The sequence below is a fragment of the Cygnus olor genome, chromosome 4 (genome assembly GCF_009769625.2).
Source record: "Cygnus olor isolate bCygOlo1 chromosome 4, bCygOlo1.pri.v2, whole genome shotgun sequence".
Lineage (NCBI taxonomy): Eukaryota > Metazoa > Chordata > Aves > Anseriformes > Anatidae > Cygnus > Cygnus olor.
Window position 1 is genome coordinate 54,320,589 of NC_049172.1, and position 17,113 is coordinate 54,337,701.

Here is a 17,113-nt window from a genome sequence, read left to right on the forward strand (position 1 = left end):
AGTTAAAACTTTTTTTTAATATGCTATGTTCTCATTATTCTCAATTGTTTTTTGTAAGGTATGGAAAGAAAAATTACAAATGACAGGAAGCTCTTTGCAATTGCTTCCTCTATGTCTCTCAGTGATATTACAATGCTTAATTTGTTACATTATGTTCTCACAGATGACTACAGTCTGTAAATGGCATTAAAATGAGTTTTGCTCTCTAAACAGGGTGAAGGAGGCTCAAAGCAAGGTGTTATGGCTAGCTGAGATGTAATTATCAGTGTTCCAACCATCCTGTTGGCAGTTTTTCTGTTCGTTATTCTGATGTTTCTAGCTGTATTGCACAAGGTCTGTTTTGCGGTCTGTATCTGTTGAGTTTTAGAAGTTTAAAAGCAGCTATGGTTTATATTCAGAATTTAAAAAATAAAAATAAAAAATGGGGGGGGAGAGGGGGGGTAGGGGAGAATCCTTCCAGGCCTCAGCTTTCTAAGGGAATTGAGACACTGCTGGGAGCGAATTTCTGGAATTTGAACACACTTTCTGATGCCAGAAAAGATAAGGATGGTGGTTATAATTGTATAATACACATTCTTTTATTAAATATGCACATATGTTAAACAAAAAAGGATTGCTGTACTGAATCTTGAGAAATGCTATTATAATTGGACTGACATATTTCAGTTCTCAAAAGAAATGTGAAGGTTCTTTTTCCAGCCCAAAACTTCTTTACATGGCTCGTATTTTCTTCCCAATATACAATTGTTATTTTTTCGCAGAGGCATTATGCCAAAATTCTGCAGGCTACCTCACTTTACTGTAGCAAAACAGATGAGGAAGCTACTTCTGTCTTTAATAAACCCTGATTTTACAGGTAAAGAGTGTGTGTACAATTCTTGAAACACAGTAAGGATTAAACAGTTTCTTTTCACGTTTCTGATTTTCTTTGTAACCAACACTCAGTTGAATGATGTACTGTAGTGTACTTGGTAGCTCTTCATTTGGTCTTTCTCAACTCCTTCCCTGTTTTTCCCAGGTACAGAAACTCTGACAAAATTGGTACCTCATAAGATCCTTGTACTGACAAGTGTTTGTGTCCTGTGTGGAAAGACAATGTAACTTCATCCAGCTGGTCTCATTTAAAAAAAAAAAAGTGAAAGTGTCTTTCAGCTTGAAATAAGTCTATGGGTGGTTGTTTTATCTGTGTGCTTTCTGTGGAAGCTAACCCTGGGCTGTTCCTGTACTCCTGAAGTGTGTGCACACAGCTGGGGCCTCTCCTAGGACTGGGGGGGAGATGTTGCTGGGTGGTAGAGTCAGTCTGAAAGACAGATGGGGAGATGGGTGGAGACAGTGTAATGGGAAAAGACTGTAGAAAAGGGTGTCAGTTTTTTAACATAAATTGACCTGGTACTTCACTGCATACTGATACAAAATGATGTGGATTTAAAAGTGCCTTACTCTTAAAAGTTCTAGTTTCATGTTGAAGGGAGCAAACAGTTTATTTTGGTTTGATAATACTGATGCCTACTGGGGTGGAACATGAGCATCTGTTTTTCCTAAGGAGTTAAATTTCCTGGATGTATAATGGATGTTGAATACTCCCACCTGTGCTCTGCAGGTGGTTTGCAGTACAAATCAACTTGTACCTATCTAAACCTGGCTTTCTGCACTTTAGGGCTCTTCTTTCCTTTTCCTTGCTAGGCATGTAGTACTACTGCTAATGAATAAACAAGGAAACTTGGTACAGAGTGATTAAGCTTTGGCTATCTAATATTAACGAACAAAGCATGGGGCTTGGCTAGATAAAATCTAAAACTCTAAACTGGTTTTTCTTTTCCTAATATTTTGTGAAGTCGTGTCTTTGGGAGTTTTGCTTAGAGTTTGAAGCTGGTTATCTTCTACAGACGTTAGATGGAATTTCCATTTCTTTTTCTTGTTTTCTCTACATTTTTTTTCTTCGATTGTCAGGCATGTACCACAAGGTACCACCAGTCTTTTCCTCTTGCCACAATTTGGTATCATCTTTTGCTCTGGATGCGCAATTTCTTCCCCTTGCTGCCTAAGAAGCACCACCTGTGGCAGGGCTGACTTGATTTTTGAACTGCCCCTCCACAGAGCTGCAAGGTACCCAGTTGGCCTAGGAGCTGCATTGGATCATCTTCTGAGGCAAAAATAATAAAAGGATACGTAAGGTTGAATCAAGGAGAATGGGGGAAAAAAGCTGAGCAGTTTGGGACAGTAGGAACCTGCTCTCCTGACCCTCAGAGCAGAGAAGATAAGGCAGGAGAGATCCCGGGCCTGTAGTGCTGGAAGGTGGTGGAAGCCTGTGAAGAGACGTGCTGGCAAGGCTTGGAAACTGCTGGAGTGAGTGAGTGACTTCTCAGTTATTCGGGAGCAGGGGGGTGTGGGTTGGTGGTGTGTTTTGGTGGTGAGTTTGGATTAGAAGTTACCTGTGACAAGGATTGGCCTTAGCACAAGGGTTCACAGATGCCTGTTATGTGCTTAGAGGGACTTAAAGCACCATCAGAGCTTTTGGTTGACTAAATGTGTGGGGAGTCACTAGTATACGTAGTCCAGGTGCAATCAGTTGATCTGTAATTATTTTTTGTTGTTTTAAATATCCACTACTCTTGGTTCCTCCTTTCCTCTCTCCAGGTAATATGGTGTGATGTTTGCATGGAATAAGATATTTTGAAATCATCACTGAAAAGTAGTGAATATGTGAAAATACTGGTCTTCAGTATCTTGACTTACATTCAAAATAACTATCCTTTAAAAGCAACAGCTTTAGGAGAGTGTTAAAATACCCATGTAGTGTATGCTATTTTCTGTTTTTCAGGGTTTTTACACTGTGTGAAGATGTACGGAGGGATATGGGCAGGAGTGTGATCGTCTGTAGGCAGGGAACAGGTTTGGGGTAGAGCAGCTGAAATACGTATTTGTTGGCAGCAGAGGGAGCTATTGACGTTTTTATTGACAATTCAAGAAAACTTTCTAAAGTGTGTGTAAGTGTTAAACACAGTAGCAACAAAAAGCTCTAATTTAATCAGTGGTACCTCAGCAATTGCATTTTGCTTCCCCGGGCTGAGTGCCTGGGTCTCTTGTGCCCCAGGAGCCAAAGGGGTGAAGTAGGAGCCGGGTGGCCTTGGCTGGTGGCAGCCCTGTCCCTATCCCCATCCATGGGGCTGGAGTCGGCCGGGAAGTGGCTGCTGTAATTATTAAGAGGAACAACGTAACTTCTCCTGAAGCCAAATTTTTAATCAAAGTGATGGGCGAGAACAGGATATACGTGGCTCATGTCAAAACAATAGCGGCATGCATCAGCTGCTAATTAACACAATGCACAACTCTGGAAAAGTAATTTGCAATTGGGGTGGAATCTGTGTATTTATTTTTATTTTGATTAATGTTGAGTCTTTTCTTTTTTGAAGATGCTAACTGAATGAGTTTCATATGCAAGTCTGTATAAACAGGAGATTAATCACTAAAAATTTTTAATATATAACAATAACCAAAATCAGACAGCGGCTTTGTTCTGGCAAAACAGGCTGAATACTTTTTAGAGTAACCTCTGTATCACTTTTATCTACCAAACTGAAACTTGTTGGGTTAAAAACCTGTAATATTTCCTCAGTCCTGGAGATTTTTTTTTCTTTTTTTGAGGGCGGGTGGATAGGCATTGTGAAGAAACTTGTACTGGTTTTGGCCACAGCAAAGTCTTTTCATATAGCATATCTTGTATCAGAAATACTGAAATTTGCATGGATTTTTTTTCCTGAAGATTGCATGGAGAAACTAATCTGATGAATGACCTTGTGGTCATTTGATACCATCTTGTTGCTGGAATTAGTTCTCAAATGAGAACTAGAGGAAAATAAAGCTTTATTTAGATATCAACCCTTAGACATGAAATGGAAGCAACCTGTGTTATTAATTCCAAGAGATTCTTGGCCAAATCCCTACAGTTTTTCATCAAAACTTAAACAGTATTTTAATTTGATACATTCATGTTGGTCGTAGTACTCAGTTGCGTTGCCTCTGTTGCTTACCTTCCTCTCATTCCAGATAAGTCTCGGTAACTTACTTGCTGTCTCATGGTACAGCTATAAGTGTTAAAAGCCAGGGAGAGCATATGTGGGCACAGACTATTGGAAATCTGGCCATCCTTGAGGTTAAGATGAGAGGCTCGCCTTGCTCTGCTTCTGCAGCCTCATAAAAATGAAGCTAATCTCTGGCTCAGTAAATAGCAGCGAGCTCAGTGAGCAAACAAATTAAACTGCAATCTTCATGTGACATAGTTTTATTGTGGGGTTGGTTCAGTACTTTTTGTTAAGTCATCTGCCCCCTGACGTAATATCAGGATGGTGTATTTCCCGAAAGACTAGTTTTGTTGGTTTTACTACAGAATAATTTGGTTTTTTTTTTTCAGTTAGTACGGAATAGAGTTGTGAAGTACAGCAAGAACCTGTTAAGTCCTGTTTGATCTGTAGTCATTTCACTTGTGATTCAAAGCAGGGAATGGTGCAACCTCCGCGCAGTTTTTTTCACGATGATGGCTGTGAGATGAATGCTTGTGAGCTGTATTTCAGGAACTGGGTTAAAAACAAAATAAAGATATCCATCGTTTTTCCAGATTCATTGAGAGAATCCTGTTCTCTGAATCAAGTCGTACATGAGAATATTGTTCTTCTCTGACTGCAGAAAGGGAGGGATGGGGGAATGGGTAAAGGAGTTCAGGCAGTAAGTTGGTTGCTCCCCAAGAGAAGTGGTGGCCAGGCTGGTTAATAAAAATCTGTTGTGAAGCTGGATTAAACCATGTTTAAAAAAATAAAATTGTATTTAACAAAAATGAATTAACTGCTTGTGTTGAGGCATAACATCGCTGTAATCAATATCAATTTCTTAGAGAATCCATGGTGTGCATCTAGCATTTTTCAGAATTTCAGCATCTTGTTGCTTGAAATTGAAAGTCCCAAAGCAGCTAGAACACTGCTCACTCAGTAGTAGCTGACACAAGAGTATAATCTGTAGGTGCAGACTGAGTATTTCCTGGTTTTCCAATTTGTTCAAGGGTTGCGTGATCTGAAGTCTACAAAGTGACTGTGAAGGTTCAGAATGAAGGGAAGTTTAAAAACAAATTTCCCTGAGACCCCAAGTGAAATTGTTAGTGGGGAGAGTCCTGAGATTGAGTTGTCTGGCTGTGTATGAAGTTTGGAAAGCCTGTCCAGGGAAGTTGCTGGTGAGTTTCTACTTTGATTTCACGATGCTAAGAAAAAAAATCCTTTGCCAAGGACAGTTCTTGTTGGAAAGACCAGTGAAAATTTTTATCCTACTTCTTCTCAGTCCTAAACACTATATAAGATACAGGTGCACTAAAACCCAGGACACAGTATCTCAAACAATTCTGTTGATGATAATAGTTCCTTTAAAAATAAATTATTTTTCTATGTAGAACACCTTTGATAAATATACTTTCTTGTTTACTCAGCATGTTAAGGAAGTTCTAATACATTTAATTTTGAATTGCTACTCTTGTGCAATTTAGATTCCAATTTCCATCTCCATGCAAGGAGGGATGTCACAGTTCAAGATAAAATGTTAACAGAAATCATTTCAATGCAATTAAAATGTACAACTTAGGCATTTGAATAAATGTATGAAATGCCATATACACGGACCCTGATAAATGTTGATATATTGTATTCTGATTTAGCAAAATGTGGTACATCAGCAAGATTTAATCTTACGGAAAATTAAATCACATTCAGGAAATTAAAACTGCACATGCAACACAAGGGCAGGATTAATTTTTATATTTTTAAGTCAGTGTTTCTTGTTTCATGATTTACATGATGATAAAAATTCATGTTTTTAGATTACTTAAAGCAATCATATCTGAAGTATCTTTTAGCAAATAGGCTATTTCTAGATTTTAATTTTTAATGGAGAGTATCCATAGCAATGCTTCCCCAGCCAATTGCCTTTGTTCTTTAAAATAATAATAATAATAAACATCTGTGTGGAATTTATTTATATCCAGGTTTCTGCTTTCCTGCTCTGATCCCGTTTGCTGAAGTGAAGAATTCCACAGTATCACTTCAGTTTCTCTTGTTGCTCTGCAAATGAACTTGCCCCATAATGTTTTCTGTAGGAGTTAAATCAATTCACTTCCTTGAGTTGGGTGGACTGGGCTGTCTTCCATTCTGGGTGACATATTTGGGAATATTTATGTAGTTTTTGCGAGAAGTCTCTACATACACAGTTTATTCTAGATTCCAGAAACTTCTTTGTTAATATCTTGAGAAAAGAGAAAGTAAACTTTATTTTCACAAATGTCTGACCTAAGTGTTCAAAAGCCAAATGTCTTGTTCAGGCTGGCAGTGTTCACATTTCTTTGTGTCAACATCTGAGAAGATTGAATAAGACTTGTTTCTGACATGATTAAAAGCTGATTTCTAATAGAGGAAATTGTGGAATTTAGAAATTATTTCTGAAACAACCGCTTCTCCTGTATGCTCGCTGTGAAGAGCATACCGTAATGTGAGAAGTGGCTAGGGGTTCTGGCCACTTTCAACTGTGAAGTGGTGGAGCAGAAGGGAAATAAAACTATATATATGTGTTTTTAATATATTCATACAATAACCTGCATACTGTTAAATAGGAGATGAGGAAGTCTGAATGTTGGTGATCCCTCATTTTTGTTTTAGGAAAGCTTTCCATATCCTGCAGACTTGAGGGATGCAGGTGCCTCCCTGACATTTTTGGTGAGGAGGAGCATTGGCCGGGTATTTTCCATGCAGTGAATATACTCGTTTCACACTGCATTTCATCCCTCTTGCAATAGAGGCAATGGGAACTTGGCCCACAAGAAATAGGATATTTATGGCCTGGATGGTCTCCAGTGGAGGATGCAAGTGCAGTGCCCTGCGTTAACGGGCATTGGCCCTGGTGGAGAAGCGTGGTCTGGCATGTTTGGGGAGCTGGTTTTGGTTTGACCATCCCTCATGGGTTTGCTTTAATTCCTGGGCAGCAAGATAAGAAACTGCTCTTTATTATTATTATTACTTTTCTTCTTGCTTAAATCACATTTTAAGATTCATATCATGTTGTGGCAGGCCTTGGCGCCTGTTCTCAGGCCTGGCAGTGCCCTCAGGGCCCTGACAAGCTTCTGGAGCACACGGAGGCCTGTGGTGCTGTCGAGTTGTTCCCCTCTGTCCTGGACACCTGTCCCTGCCACCTCCCTGTGCCCTGGCATGGTGTCTTGGCATGACTTTGTGAGGGGCTGGAGTGGCTGAGGGGAGGACGGGGTTTCCTCTTTCAGCATCAGAGAAGTTACACCACAAAGAAGAGGATGTGCTGGGAGTGCTGGAGGTGGATCTGATCCAAGCCGAGCGAGAAGAGGTAAGGGAAGTGTCCACTGGGTCCACCTTGGCCTGGTGGCCGTGTCTTTGTCGTTCTGTAAATGCAACATGCTGGTAGTCTTCCCCTGTCCTTCGGCGTTACGTGAAAATGCTTGGGACTGCCTACTAAAAGCTGGTACTTAACGTTGCTTCTCAGCCTCGCGGATCTGTTTGAATCTGTGTGGTGATTTACTATTCATGTATTTTTAAAAATCACAGTTGTACGGATAACTCCCACTGAAAAAGGAGGAAAAGGGTAGAGGAATCAGATGGTAAACCATACTGTGATTCTTGACATAGAAAGCTTTATTTTAAAGGTGAAATGTGGTGACATTTTAGTCTGTTGTTGACTTTAAAGTCTCAGCTTCAAGAGAAATAATCTTTCAGTTGCACTTAGGAGTATCATTTATGTTAAGAGGAATAGAGATCTTTGTTTCTACTTGCAGTATTTGGATGAAAAGAGGAAATCTGCATTTAAACAAATACTTTAAATATTTACTCATTACTTAAAATGCACTTTTTTAACACTCTCATAAGTGTTAATGGTTAGACCAGCATTCAGCATATACTGTTGGCAAATATATAGTTGATGCTTTTTATGTATCTAATGAATTTTTTTTATGTAACTGTTGTATAATCAGAATATGCATAAAGTACAAAAGCCACCAGATAATTCTTTGTAAGTTTAAAAAAAATTTATTGAGTGCTTAACAGGCTGAGAAACCGTGAAATCTCAGTACAAAGTTTTAAGCACTTTCTCTTTCAACCATTAATATCCCACTTTTGATGAAATGACAGCACCAAGTTGGTCTCTAACTCCTTTGCTTTCCACAAGGAATACACCAAAAGTAACCTACTAGTCTGAAGATCAGAGAAATGGTAGACATACCAGGAATGCAGCTCTGTTATTTTGAGGTCTCATGTTTAATTCAGCTTGTAAGCTCGATCCCTTTTCTGCTGTAAGTTTAGGGACTGCAGATAAGTCCACAGAGATGGGACCACGCTCATTCTTCATTGTTTGCACATAAGCAAAGCAAATCTTGCTGGGGAGCCTAGAGAGACAACCAGTTTGCAAACAGTCATGTTAGGGCAAGTGACGTATGCCTGGAAAATTTAGCAGAGTTGAGAGGTCTTGGGTTGTAGTTTCACAATAGTTTAAATCTACGAAACGAATAGGACTGAGTTTTGGTTCCTCTCCAGCACTTCTGATAGCATGTGTGCAGTTCTTATGAGCTACTTCAGCTCATTAAACCACATGAGTTAACCACTCTTGAATTTTACTAGGTTTCTGTTGCTGTAATTAACTAAAACAGGTCACTGGGGTATCAGATTAAGTCTGGGGGAGGTATAACAGAAGAGGTAGGGTTATTGTCCCAATCCCAGATGTATGTGCACAGATTTGGGCCTAATCTGGAGTAGAACCAAAAGGAACCAAGACCATGCTGAAGTGCAAGCCACACTGCCACCCCCATTTCACACTGCATCCTAGAACTTTGGGCCAATTTTGCTTGTGCTAACGTAATGAAAATCTGTACTTTCTGTAGTTCAGTTTTAAATAATGGAGTTTCTCTGAACCTGGAGCACACGGTGTGCACAGACCCTCATGAAAGTCAAAACTGAAGGAAACATTTGCATGAGACCTTGTGAGGTGGGGACACAGCAGAATATCCTGTGTGGAAGGAATGATGCTTTGCCCTCCTGGTTGGCCCTGTAGAGAAGAGCGTATCTCAGGCAGTAGGAATTAAAAGGCTGTGTAAAACAGCTGAAGGGACAGAGATTTAGTCCCATCTCTTTTTACATATGCTGTTTGTAACAGCTGACTACATGTACAACACATGCATTCATGTAGATCCAGAAATAAAATCTGGATCTCAGCCAGTGTATTAGAAAGAAACCTTCATCTAGTATTCATCATCATCCTCCAGGTCTTCGCCTGCAGTCGCAGCTTCCAGTGCAGCCAGAGCTGCTGCTACTTCTGCGTCTTCCTCCTCGATTTCTCCGTTGATGTCTTTGTGGCTGGGGTGTGGGGGTGCCTGTAGTGCTGTGGTCACAGCTGTGGCAGTGATACCATCAAGAACATCCTCGCTCAAACCTGCAGAGTCAGTTTTAGAAGGTTCAATACTGCTTTCCTTCGTATGTGAAGGTGGCGTTACACAGAGGCCCTGGACCTGTGTGGCTGAGGGCCTGGTGACTTGGTCTGAACATGCACGGTTGACCGGAAAGCTATCTTTTTCAACATAGTTCCTGAGTCTGTTGACGTTTTGGTGATAATCTTTATCTAGCAGCTGTATGGTGTTGTTTTGTGTCTCCAGCATCGCAGTTCCTCTGAGAAAGACACTATCTTCTGCAGCCTGGGCCTTCCCATCCTGAATACTGTTTGGCTCATTGTGGGCTGCCTTCTTGTGGCTGCCTACTCCTAGGTCAAGCTCCTGGCCACACTCATTCGATTGAGTATAAAAGTCTCTAGTGCTGGCTGAAGGAGGCTCTGTTGACTGGCTGGAGGTTCCCTGCTCACTGGCTTCTTTCACTGGGTTTGTGTTGGGACCGGAACTGGGGGGCGCTCCAGCACATGAGCTGCCACCATTGACTGCAACATCAAGCTTTGCAACGCACCTCCCGAGGCCATCCTCTTGAAAAGCATTGCCTCTGTGGTTCCGGAGAGTTCCTTGTGTGCTATTTACCCGATTCTTGTGTTCTGTTCCATTTAGCTCATCCTTCTGGAGTTCATTTTTGTGATCTTGAATTTCACTATTCTGCTTGAATTTGAATTTGTTACTGCTTTGCTCATCCCGTTTGTAGCTGTTGACTTCATGAATGCATCCAGGTGACTGTACTTCTTCTGGATCAAAAATATAGCTGGAGTAAGAAAAAAAATACAGAGGAAATGTTAATCGTTTTTCCAGTTCCTACTATTAACAGTGTAATTATGCTTAATTTTTAGCTGGAGGCCTTGAGGAACCTAAACTGAATGGTCATGTTGGGCCATGCTGTAGTCTCCTGGGAGTGACAGGGACTGACCCGTGCAGTGAGGTTCACCAGGAGCATAGGAAGATGTCAGAACCTTCTGCTGGTTAGTGCATGCTTCCAGCTTTGCTTATTTTTTTTCGTCTGGAGGGTGGATTAGCCAATGATTAGTCATCATATAGATAATGATCTATATCATTAATTGATGTGCCCTCATGTAGTTGCCAAAAATACTTCATTTTTTTTCTGGTGCTCTTCCTCTTAAGTCTTGCCTTTTTGTCCTTTTTCCCTATTTGTCCCCTCTTTCTTTTTTTTACCTAGTTTTCCCTTCTGCTCTTAACTGTTCCTCGACTTATTCCAGAGCCTCTCTTTTATTTCTCTCATCCCCTTTCTCTTGTAGGACCAGTTTTCTTCCCAATTCCTTACCTGTTCTAGAAATGTGGCCAAGGGGAAGAGTAACTGTCAAGTGGGGCTGCAGTGTTATTTCTAAAACTATCTAGTCTTCCTCATCAGGAAGACTTTTAGTATGGAATTGTTCCCACAGCTAACTATATAAAAAAGCTACGAAGGAAGCATGGGTCTGTAGCTCATGTTCATTGTTCAGGAGAGCAGGAGGATTTGACCAAGCCTGTGCTCCTCATTCTGCTGAATTGAGGGGAAGCTTGTGTTATCTACATGAGAAAAATCTTTTTGGTAAAGTTGAATTTTCAGTGCTTTACAGTTCTTCTGTGACTCAGGAATTATAGAAATGAACCTCAATTACAATAAATTAAAAGGACATTCAGGGGAAATCAGTATGCCTATGCTCTGGCATGACTTTAAAGATACTGTAGACTTTGGGAAAACTTAAACCTTGTAAATGGGCTTAATTTGAGCAAGAGGTGTAGAGGAGCACAAACATGTTTCAATCTTTTTCTTTTATTCAGTCTAAGCAACTCTCACTCTGTTGTACCTTTGTATCATTTTGCAGCACCTGCACCCCATCTGGATTTTCTTTAATCTGAAAAGAGAGAGAGGGAAGGCAAGGGAGAGGGGAAATGAGTGAAGCGTTATGAAATTAATGCATGGGTAATTGCATTGAAAATGATGCTCATGTTTAGAAATGTTTTATTAGCTAAAAAGAAACATGCCTACGCAAGAATGGATGCAGTACCGTTCAAGGTCTTTGTAGCTTGCTATCTTGCATTGACAGTGGCCTGTAGTTGGGGAAGAATTTAGGGAAGAATTTGAGTTCTTTAGCAGACAGTGGTGTTCACCCAGTATGTTTTCCTAGTCTGCAACAGTTTTATGATTTGACGACTTCTAAGGTGGAGTAGTAACGTGTTTTTCCTGTTTGTTTTTGTATTTGATAGCTATTGATGGATTTCTCTTCTATAAATTTATCTTGTTTCAAGTCTTAGTTGTTTTCTGAGCTCAGGTAAATTGCTTGCATCTACAGCATCCTTTAGTGAGGAGTTGCACCGCTCAGCCTTGCATGTGTGAAGAACCACCTGCTTTTGTTTGACTCGAACCTGGCTCTTACTGGCATTATTTGATGCCTCCTACTTGGTGTATTGGAACAGGCAGTGTACATCACACCCTGGTGTCGTGGTAGTACAGGTACTGTACTGCCACCTTCAGCTCTGATACTCAGCCTGAAGAATCCTAATCTGTTGGAATGCTCCCGTACTCACATTATTTCAGGCCTTTAGATTCCCCTTGTCCTTGCTCTCTGGATCTCTTATGCTTTGACATCCTTCTTGAATTAAGGGTGGGAACCACAATGCTCTCAAGCTGTGGAGAGCCACAGATTTACTCTTAATTACTGCTGTCCCCATTCACTTAGGAGCTGTCGCAGAGACAGCTACTGAGCACCGGCATGACCTTGCTGTAGATCTCTCTCTTAATCCTCTGGTTAGACACGGACGTGTTGCTGGGGTGGGCACTTTCTTACAGTGTTGTGCACCTGTGTTTTACTACAGTTTGACTAGAGCAGTCAAACTGCTCGTGTCCTGCTACATCTCTTTATCTTGCAAGCTTTCTGTATATGTTTGTCATTGTCTGATCCAACAAGATGCTGAAAGCCACCTGTTAAGTGGTTCATATGTCAGTCTTTTGTTATGGAAAGAAGTAATTTGGACCCTTGAACTTTTATGTTCTCAATCTAAAGTGAAGGCACAGATCTAAGCATCTGAAAATCCTAGTAAGAAAATTATTCTTAATTTTACAGGTTGGGTCTATCTTAGTTCAAGTTGATCAAGCCAGGCCAGTTTGTTAGTGGTCTGTCTGTTATTATTCAGGCTCTTTCTTTATCTCTTGATGTTCTACAGCCTTACATACTTTTGCTGTTGCCTAAGGACAGCAGCTCACTTCCCATAAGACAAATCAATGGCATAAGGTCGGGGTATTTTCTAGAGTGAGTTATTCAACAAAGGAAAATAGTATTGATTTATTTGTACTGGTTCAGTTTTCCCCCAAACTGCCCACCAGTGATTATGCTAGCAGAAACTATAACACTGTGTCAGTTTATTGTTTCAGCTTTGCCCTCAAAATCTGACTTCTCTGCTGCTAGCACTGAACGTAGTGCCTGGAGGCAAGTCCCTTGTTCCTTGGCCTGGATATTCAGCAGCTGGCTTTAGCTAGGACGCAGCTGCTCCTACCCATGCTTTTTGTCTCTGTGCCTGAACTCTCCTGGAGCAGGAACTTTTTTAAAGGAGAAAGCAGCTTGGTGTAGCTCGGTGCCTGTCAGGATGGTCTGCATGCCAGCTGCTTTGCTTCCTCTCGGACTGGGGCTGCTTCTCCCTCTTCCTTAAATGCATTCTCCCGTGTTGCACCCCCAATGATATCTTAACAGGAGTTCTGAGGCAGGGTTTTTTGTCTGAAGAGTGTGCAGTGACCAGTTGAGGTGACCATGCCCTCTTTGCGTGCATCGTAGAGGCACTGGGGCAGGTTTGGCAAGCTACGAGGCTCGTTTGAGCTGGGGCACGCAGAGGTCTTAATTTGCTTTGATTGTTTTGAAAGCTGAATTAGTTATAGCCCTTCTTTAGTTTAAGACTGACTTGAAGCTTCAGTAGAGCTAAGCTGTATGCTGATGCTTTTGACTGACATCTTCAGTTTTAGCTTAAGCCTGCTTCTAAGCCTGAAGAACAAAAACTGCTTAAAACTGACCAGCCCTTGATAGGCTCAGCATTCAAGTCTCGGCGCGTTAGGGTAAGTCGCAGTGACTGCGTGATCTCCCTTCATGGGAAAGGCAATGTATGTGTCGTATGTTGAGCCTCTTTCCATACAGGCTAAGCTGCTACCATCCCTGGCATTTGTCATAGGCTAACAGCATGCAAGTATTCCGGCTCGGGTAAAATCACGATGACTTCGGTCACTGTCAGTCACCACTTGAGCCCACTGAGCTGCCCACACACCCCTGGTGCTTCACTTTAAAGTTACTGGTTTGGTGAAACCAGCCTGGGTCTGTCTGCAGCTCTGCGAGCAGATCCTGCTGCTTCTGCTTAATCTTTGCCCTGACAAATTTCCTACTTAGTGCTGATATTTATAATGTTTTAGGATTTTTAAGAAGAATCTCATTTATAGGTTTTAACTATTGGGAAGTGTTAATTGCTGTCCTTTATTCTGTTGTAAAGATGTTTATCTTCACTGAAAGCAATTATAAATGGAAATTACTGTTGTTATTTTTATAAGAAGCCCTTTCCTGTTTGTGTTTTTTAATTACAGCTACTGTTTGAATTATCTCTGCAGCTACTGCATTTAAGCTTTTCAGCTGATTAGTTACAACTGTATTTGTCCTCTGGCATGAATGAGTTATAGCATATGGATATATTTTATGCTGCATTTTTATGCTTATAAATTATTTCATATCCCTGAAGTAGGAATACAGTTTTACAATGTCACTGTCTAAACAACGTTGTTTGTTTTTTCCCCTCCTTGCCCTTCCATACTTATAATAATCTTTCAAGCCAAGGTTGAAAAATAATTCTGGGGAACAAATTGCTTTCATAGCATGAAAAGACATACTTTAATCCTACTTACTTTGTTTTAGGTTGCTTGTTCTAAAGACTTCGGTATTGTGTGAGGTTCATAGTTCCACTAACAAACAAGTAGTATCGATAAGCTCCTGTCTGGAGAAGTCTGAATCGAGCATGTTATGCAGATTTGCAGCAAAAAAGGGTTAGAGAGCTCAAGCGATGGATAATTATCTGTGACCGAGTTTAAAAAGACATCTAGAAAAAGACGTTGCATCCTTTTATGTTGTTCCAACTCTGTCTTTTTATAAAATGTTCATTCTGTTGGATATTGTTATTCTGTGCTGTTAAATTAAGATGCTTTCAGATGAACGTGACATGAGCAGAATACTGCCTTGCAAAACACTTTAAGGGTTTAGTTAAAAATAAAAAATAAAAAGCTGCCTCTCAAGTGGCAATAAAATGCTTGGCCTTAACATTTAGATCCTCAGAATTCAGGTCAACCTGTTCCTAATCCTGAACATCATTCTTCCTTGATCGCAAAATACTTAAAAGCCTGTACATTTCTCAGTGGTTGTTACACAGTCACTTAATTCTGAACATTAACACCTCACTTGGCATTAAATCTCTACTAAAATGTTAAGTATAGATTTACAGATTGTACTTATTTATTTTTTTAAGACTTGCACTTGGAGCATTTAGAGGGAAGAATTGGAGCTGTTCAGGAGAAAGGGACGAGGGAGGCCTAGGTTTAAATTCTTCCTCTCTGCTCAATTTTGAACTTCTGCTTTTCAGCTTTGAGAAGCTGCTGAATCTTCTAAAGGTCTCTGAAGCTGAGCTTATACCAGTTTCTTCAAAATACCAGATTCCTGCAGGATGTACGTTTTCCCCAGCTACCCCAGCAGACCCTGAGCTGGCCGTATGAAAAGATACTCTAGATGTATTATCTTGGCAGTGTGTTAAATGAGTGTTCACAGAGACACCAGGAAGACTTGATGTTATGAAAGAGTGAATTTTTCTTGAAGAAAATTTTATAGAAAAACAACTACTTTAAAATCAGTGGGGGAAAAATGCTGCTATGGCTGTTAAAGAGGTTGTAACAGGATTTAATCCGAGGAGAGCAGAACACCAATCCTGTCAGTAAAGTGCATGCTGAAAAGGGGGAGGCTGTAAATGTTCTGCTGGCGGCACCTGCTAGGAGAATGGAACGGGGCTTTCCTTAGTGTGAGACCTTGCTGGGGATGACACGAATGGATGGTGTCTGACTCCACAAATGTGAGCTTGCATTGCAAGGCACAGTGTGCTTTAAGAGATGTCTGCTTTGCTTCATCAGATCTGAGAAGCACAACGTGTCTGATTTTTGGTGATGTAATAACACAGCTTCTATTGTCTATTTAAACTGAAGCTGTGTTATGAATAAACAAAGGGCAAATGATAATGTCATGAAAAGGGAAGGGCGCATGTTGTAGAGATAAAAATGTGTTGACAACCTTTCTTGATATTCTTGGAAGTTTACATGGAAACAGAAGAAGGCCAATATAATTTTTTTCTTCAAAAGAACAGAAGTACTACGCACCATGATTTATTTTTAATCCCTCCAGAAGTGGAGGCATAAAGGTAAGGAGAGAGCTTTTTTTTTTTTTAATATTATAAAATGTGAACATTTTTTGTCCCGAGTTTATAAATTCTGTCTCGGTGTCTCTTGATCTGGGTCATTCTTAAGCTTTTTTTCCCTTCCCTCAAGTCTGGTTCTTAATGAGCTTTTGCTGTTTCTTCACCTTTTCCCTCTCCTCCCTCATTTCCCACTCTAGATTGCAAAGTAACCTGTTTTTTTCCTGAGTGTGTTATCCAGGCTGCTGAGCCTGGGTGCCGCATCTCCCAGCGGCCTGGGATACGCGCCTCTTTCTGCTCGCTTTCAGGCAGAGGCACTTCTCACCCTGGGCCCTGCCGGTGTCTTTCCTGTCAGTCTGCTGTGGTTTCTGCTCCTCAGTGTAAACTTGCCCAACCTCTGGGTACAAAAAAAAGACACTTTTTTTTTGAAAGTGTCTGCAGAGAAACATGTATAGAGGGCATATTAAGGAACTGGGGTGGGAATAACCTCAGACAGCTCTAGCACTTGGCAAGCTTCTCCTCACGGGAGAGGCACAGCTTGCCTTTGGTGCTGAGGAGGCATTTCCACCTCTCGGCAGACTTCAGAGGCTGTCCGCAGCATGTGCCCAGGCCTGAGAAAGGCTCAGGTGTGCTGAGGTGTGGAGGAGGGACGTGCCATGTGCTACTGAGGGGTGAAGGCAGCGGAACAATTGCTGTGGGTGGCAGGTAATATAAAAGAAGCGTGGAAGGACTGTGGGACAGATGGTAGGGCTGGGAAGAACTATAATTAGAAATGTAGGGAACTAGTAAACATACACCAGATAGAAGCACCAGCCTGTGGTAGAGGAAGAGAAGGATAACAGGGAGAAGGTTGTAAAGGAAGGAAGAGCAGAGAGAGAACTTCGTTAGTCACTCTGTATGCAGGCTGAACACTGCTTTTGGGTGAACAGCATCTGTGGGAATTATTCACTTCGCATAAAGTACAGACAACTCTTCACGTCCTGCTTTTTTCCTGACCTTACTCGCTCTTCTGAGGGCAGACTGTCTCCAACAGGAGTGAGAATTGTTCTGGGCCCAAAATGCCTTTCTGCTAATGCTTTGTGGAAACTGCTACCACTTTGGAGCTGCCAGATAAGTGTCTTCTGCAAACAAATTGCTTTCCACAAAACTCCAGATCAGCTCTGTACCCGTACCTGACAGTCACAGCACAACTTAACTGGAACA

At 41.1% G+C, this 17,113-nt stretch overlaps 1 protein-coding gene across 1 annotated transcript in view; it reads right to left on the reverse strand.

The window, feature by feature from the left end:
- Positions 1 to 7,639: 7,639 nt before the first annotated feature.
- Positions 7,640 to 17,113, reverse strand: part of C4H4orf19 (chromosome 4 C4orf19 homolog) — a 42,553-nt gene continuing 33,079 nt past the window's right edge. Inside the window, exons 5-6 of the mRNA XM_040556268.1 lie at positions 11,299 to 11,346; positions 7,640 to 10,238 (exon numbers count right to left, since the gene is read on the reverse strand). Coding sequence (XP_040412202.1) covers positions 9,284 to 10,238; positions 11,299 to 11,330 — 987 coding nt within the window. The 5' untranslated portion in view covers positions 11,331 to 11,346 and the 3' untranslated portion in view covers positions 7,640 to 9,283. The remainder of the gene's footprint in view (positions 10,239 to 11,298; positions 11,347 to 17,113) is intronic.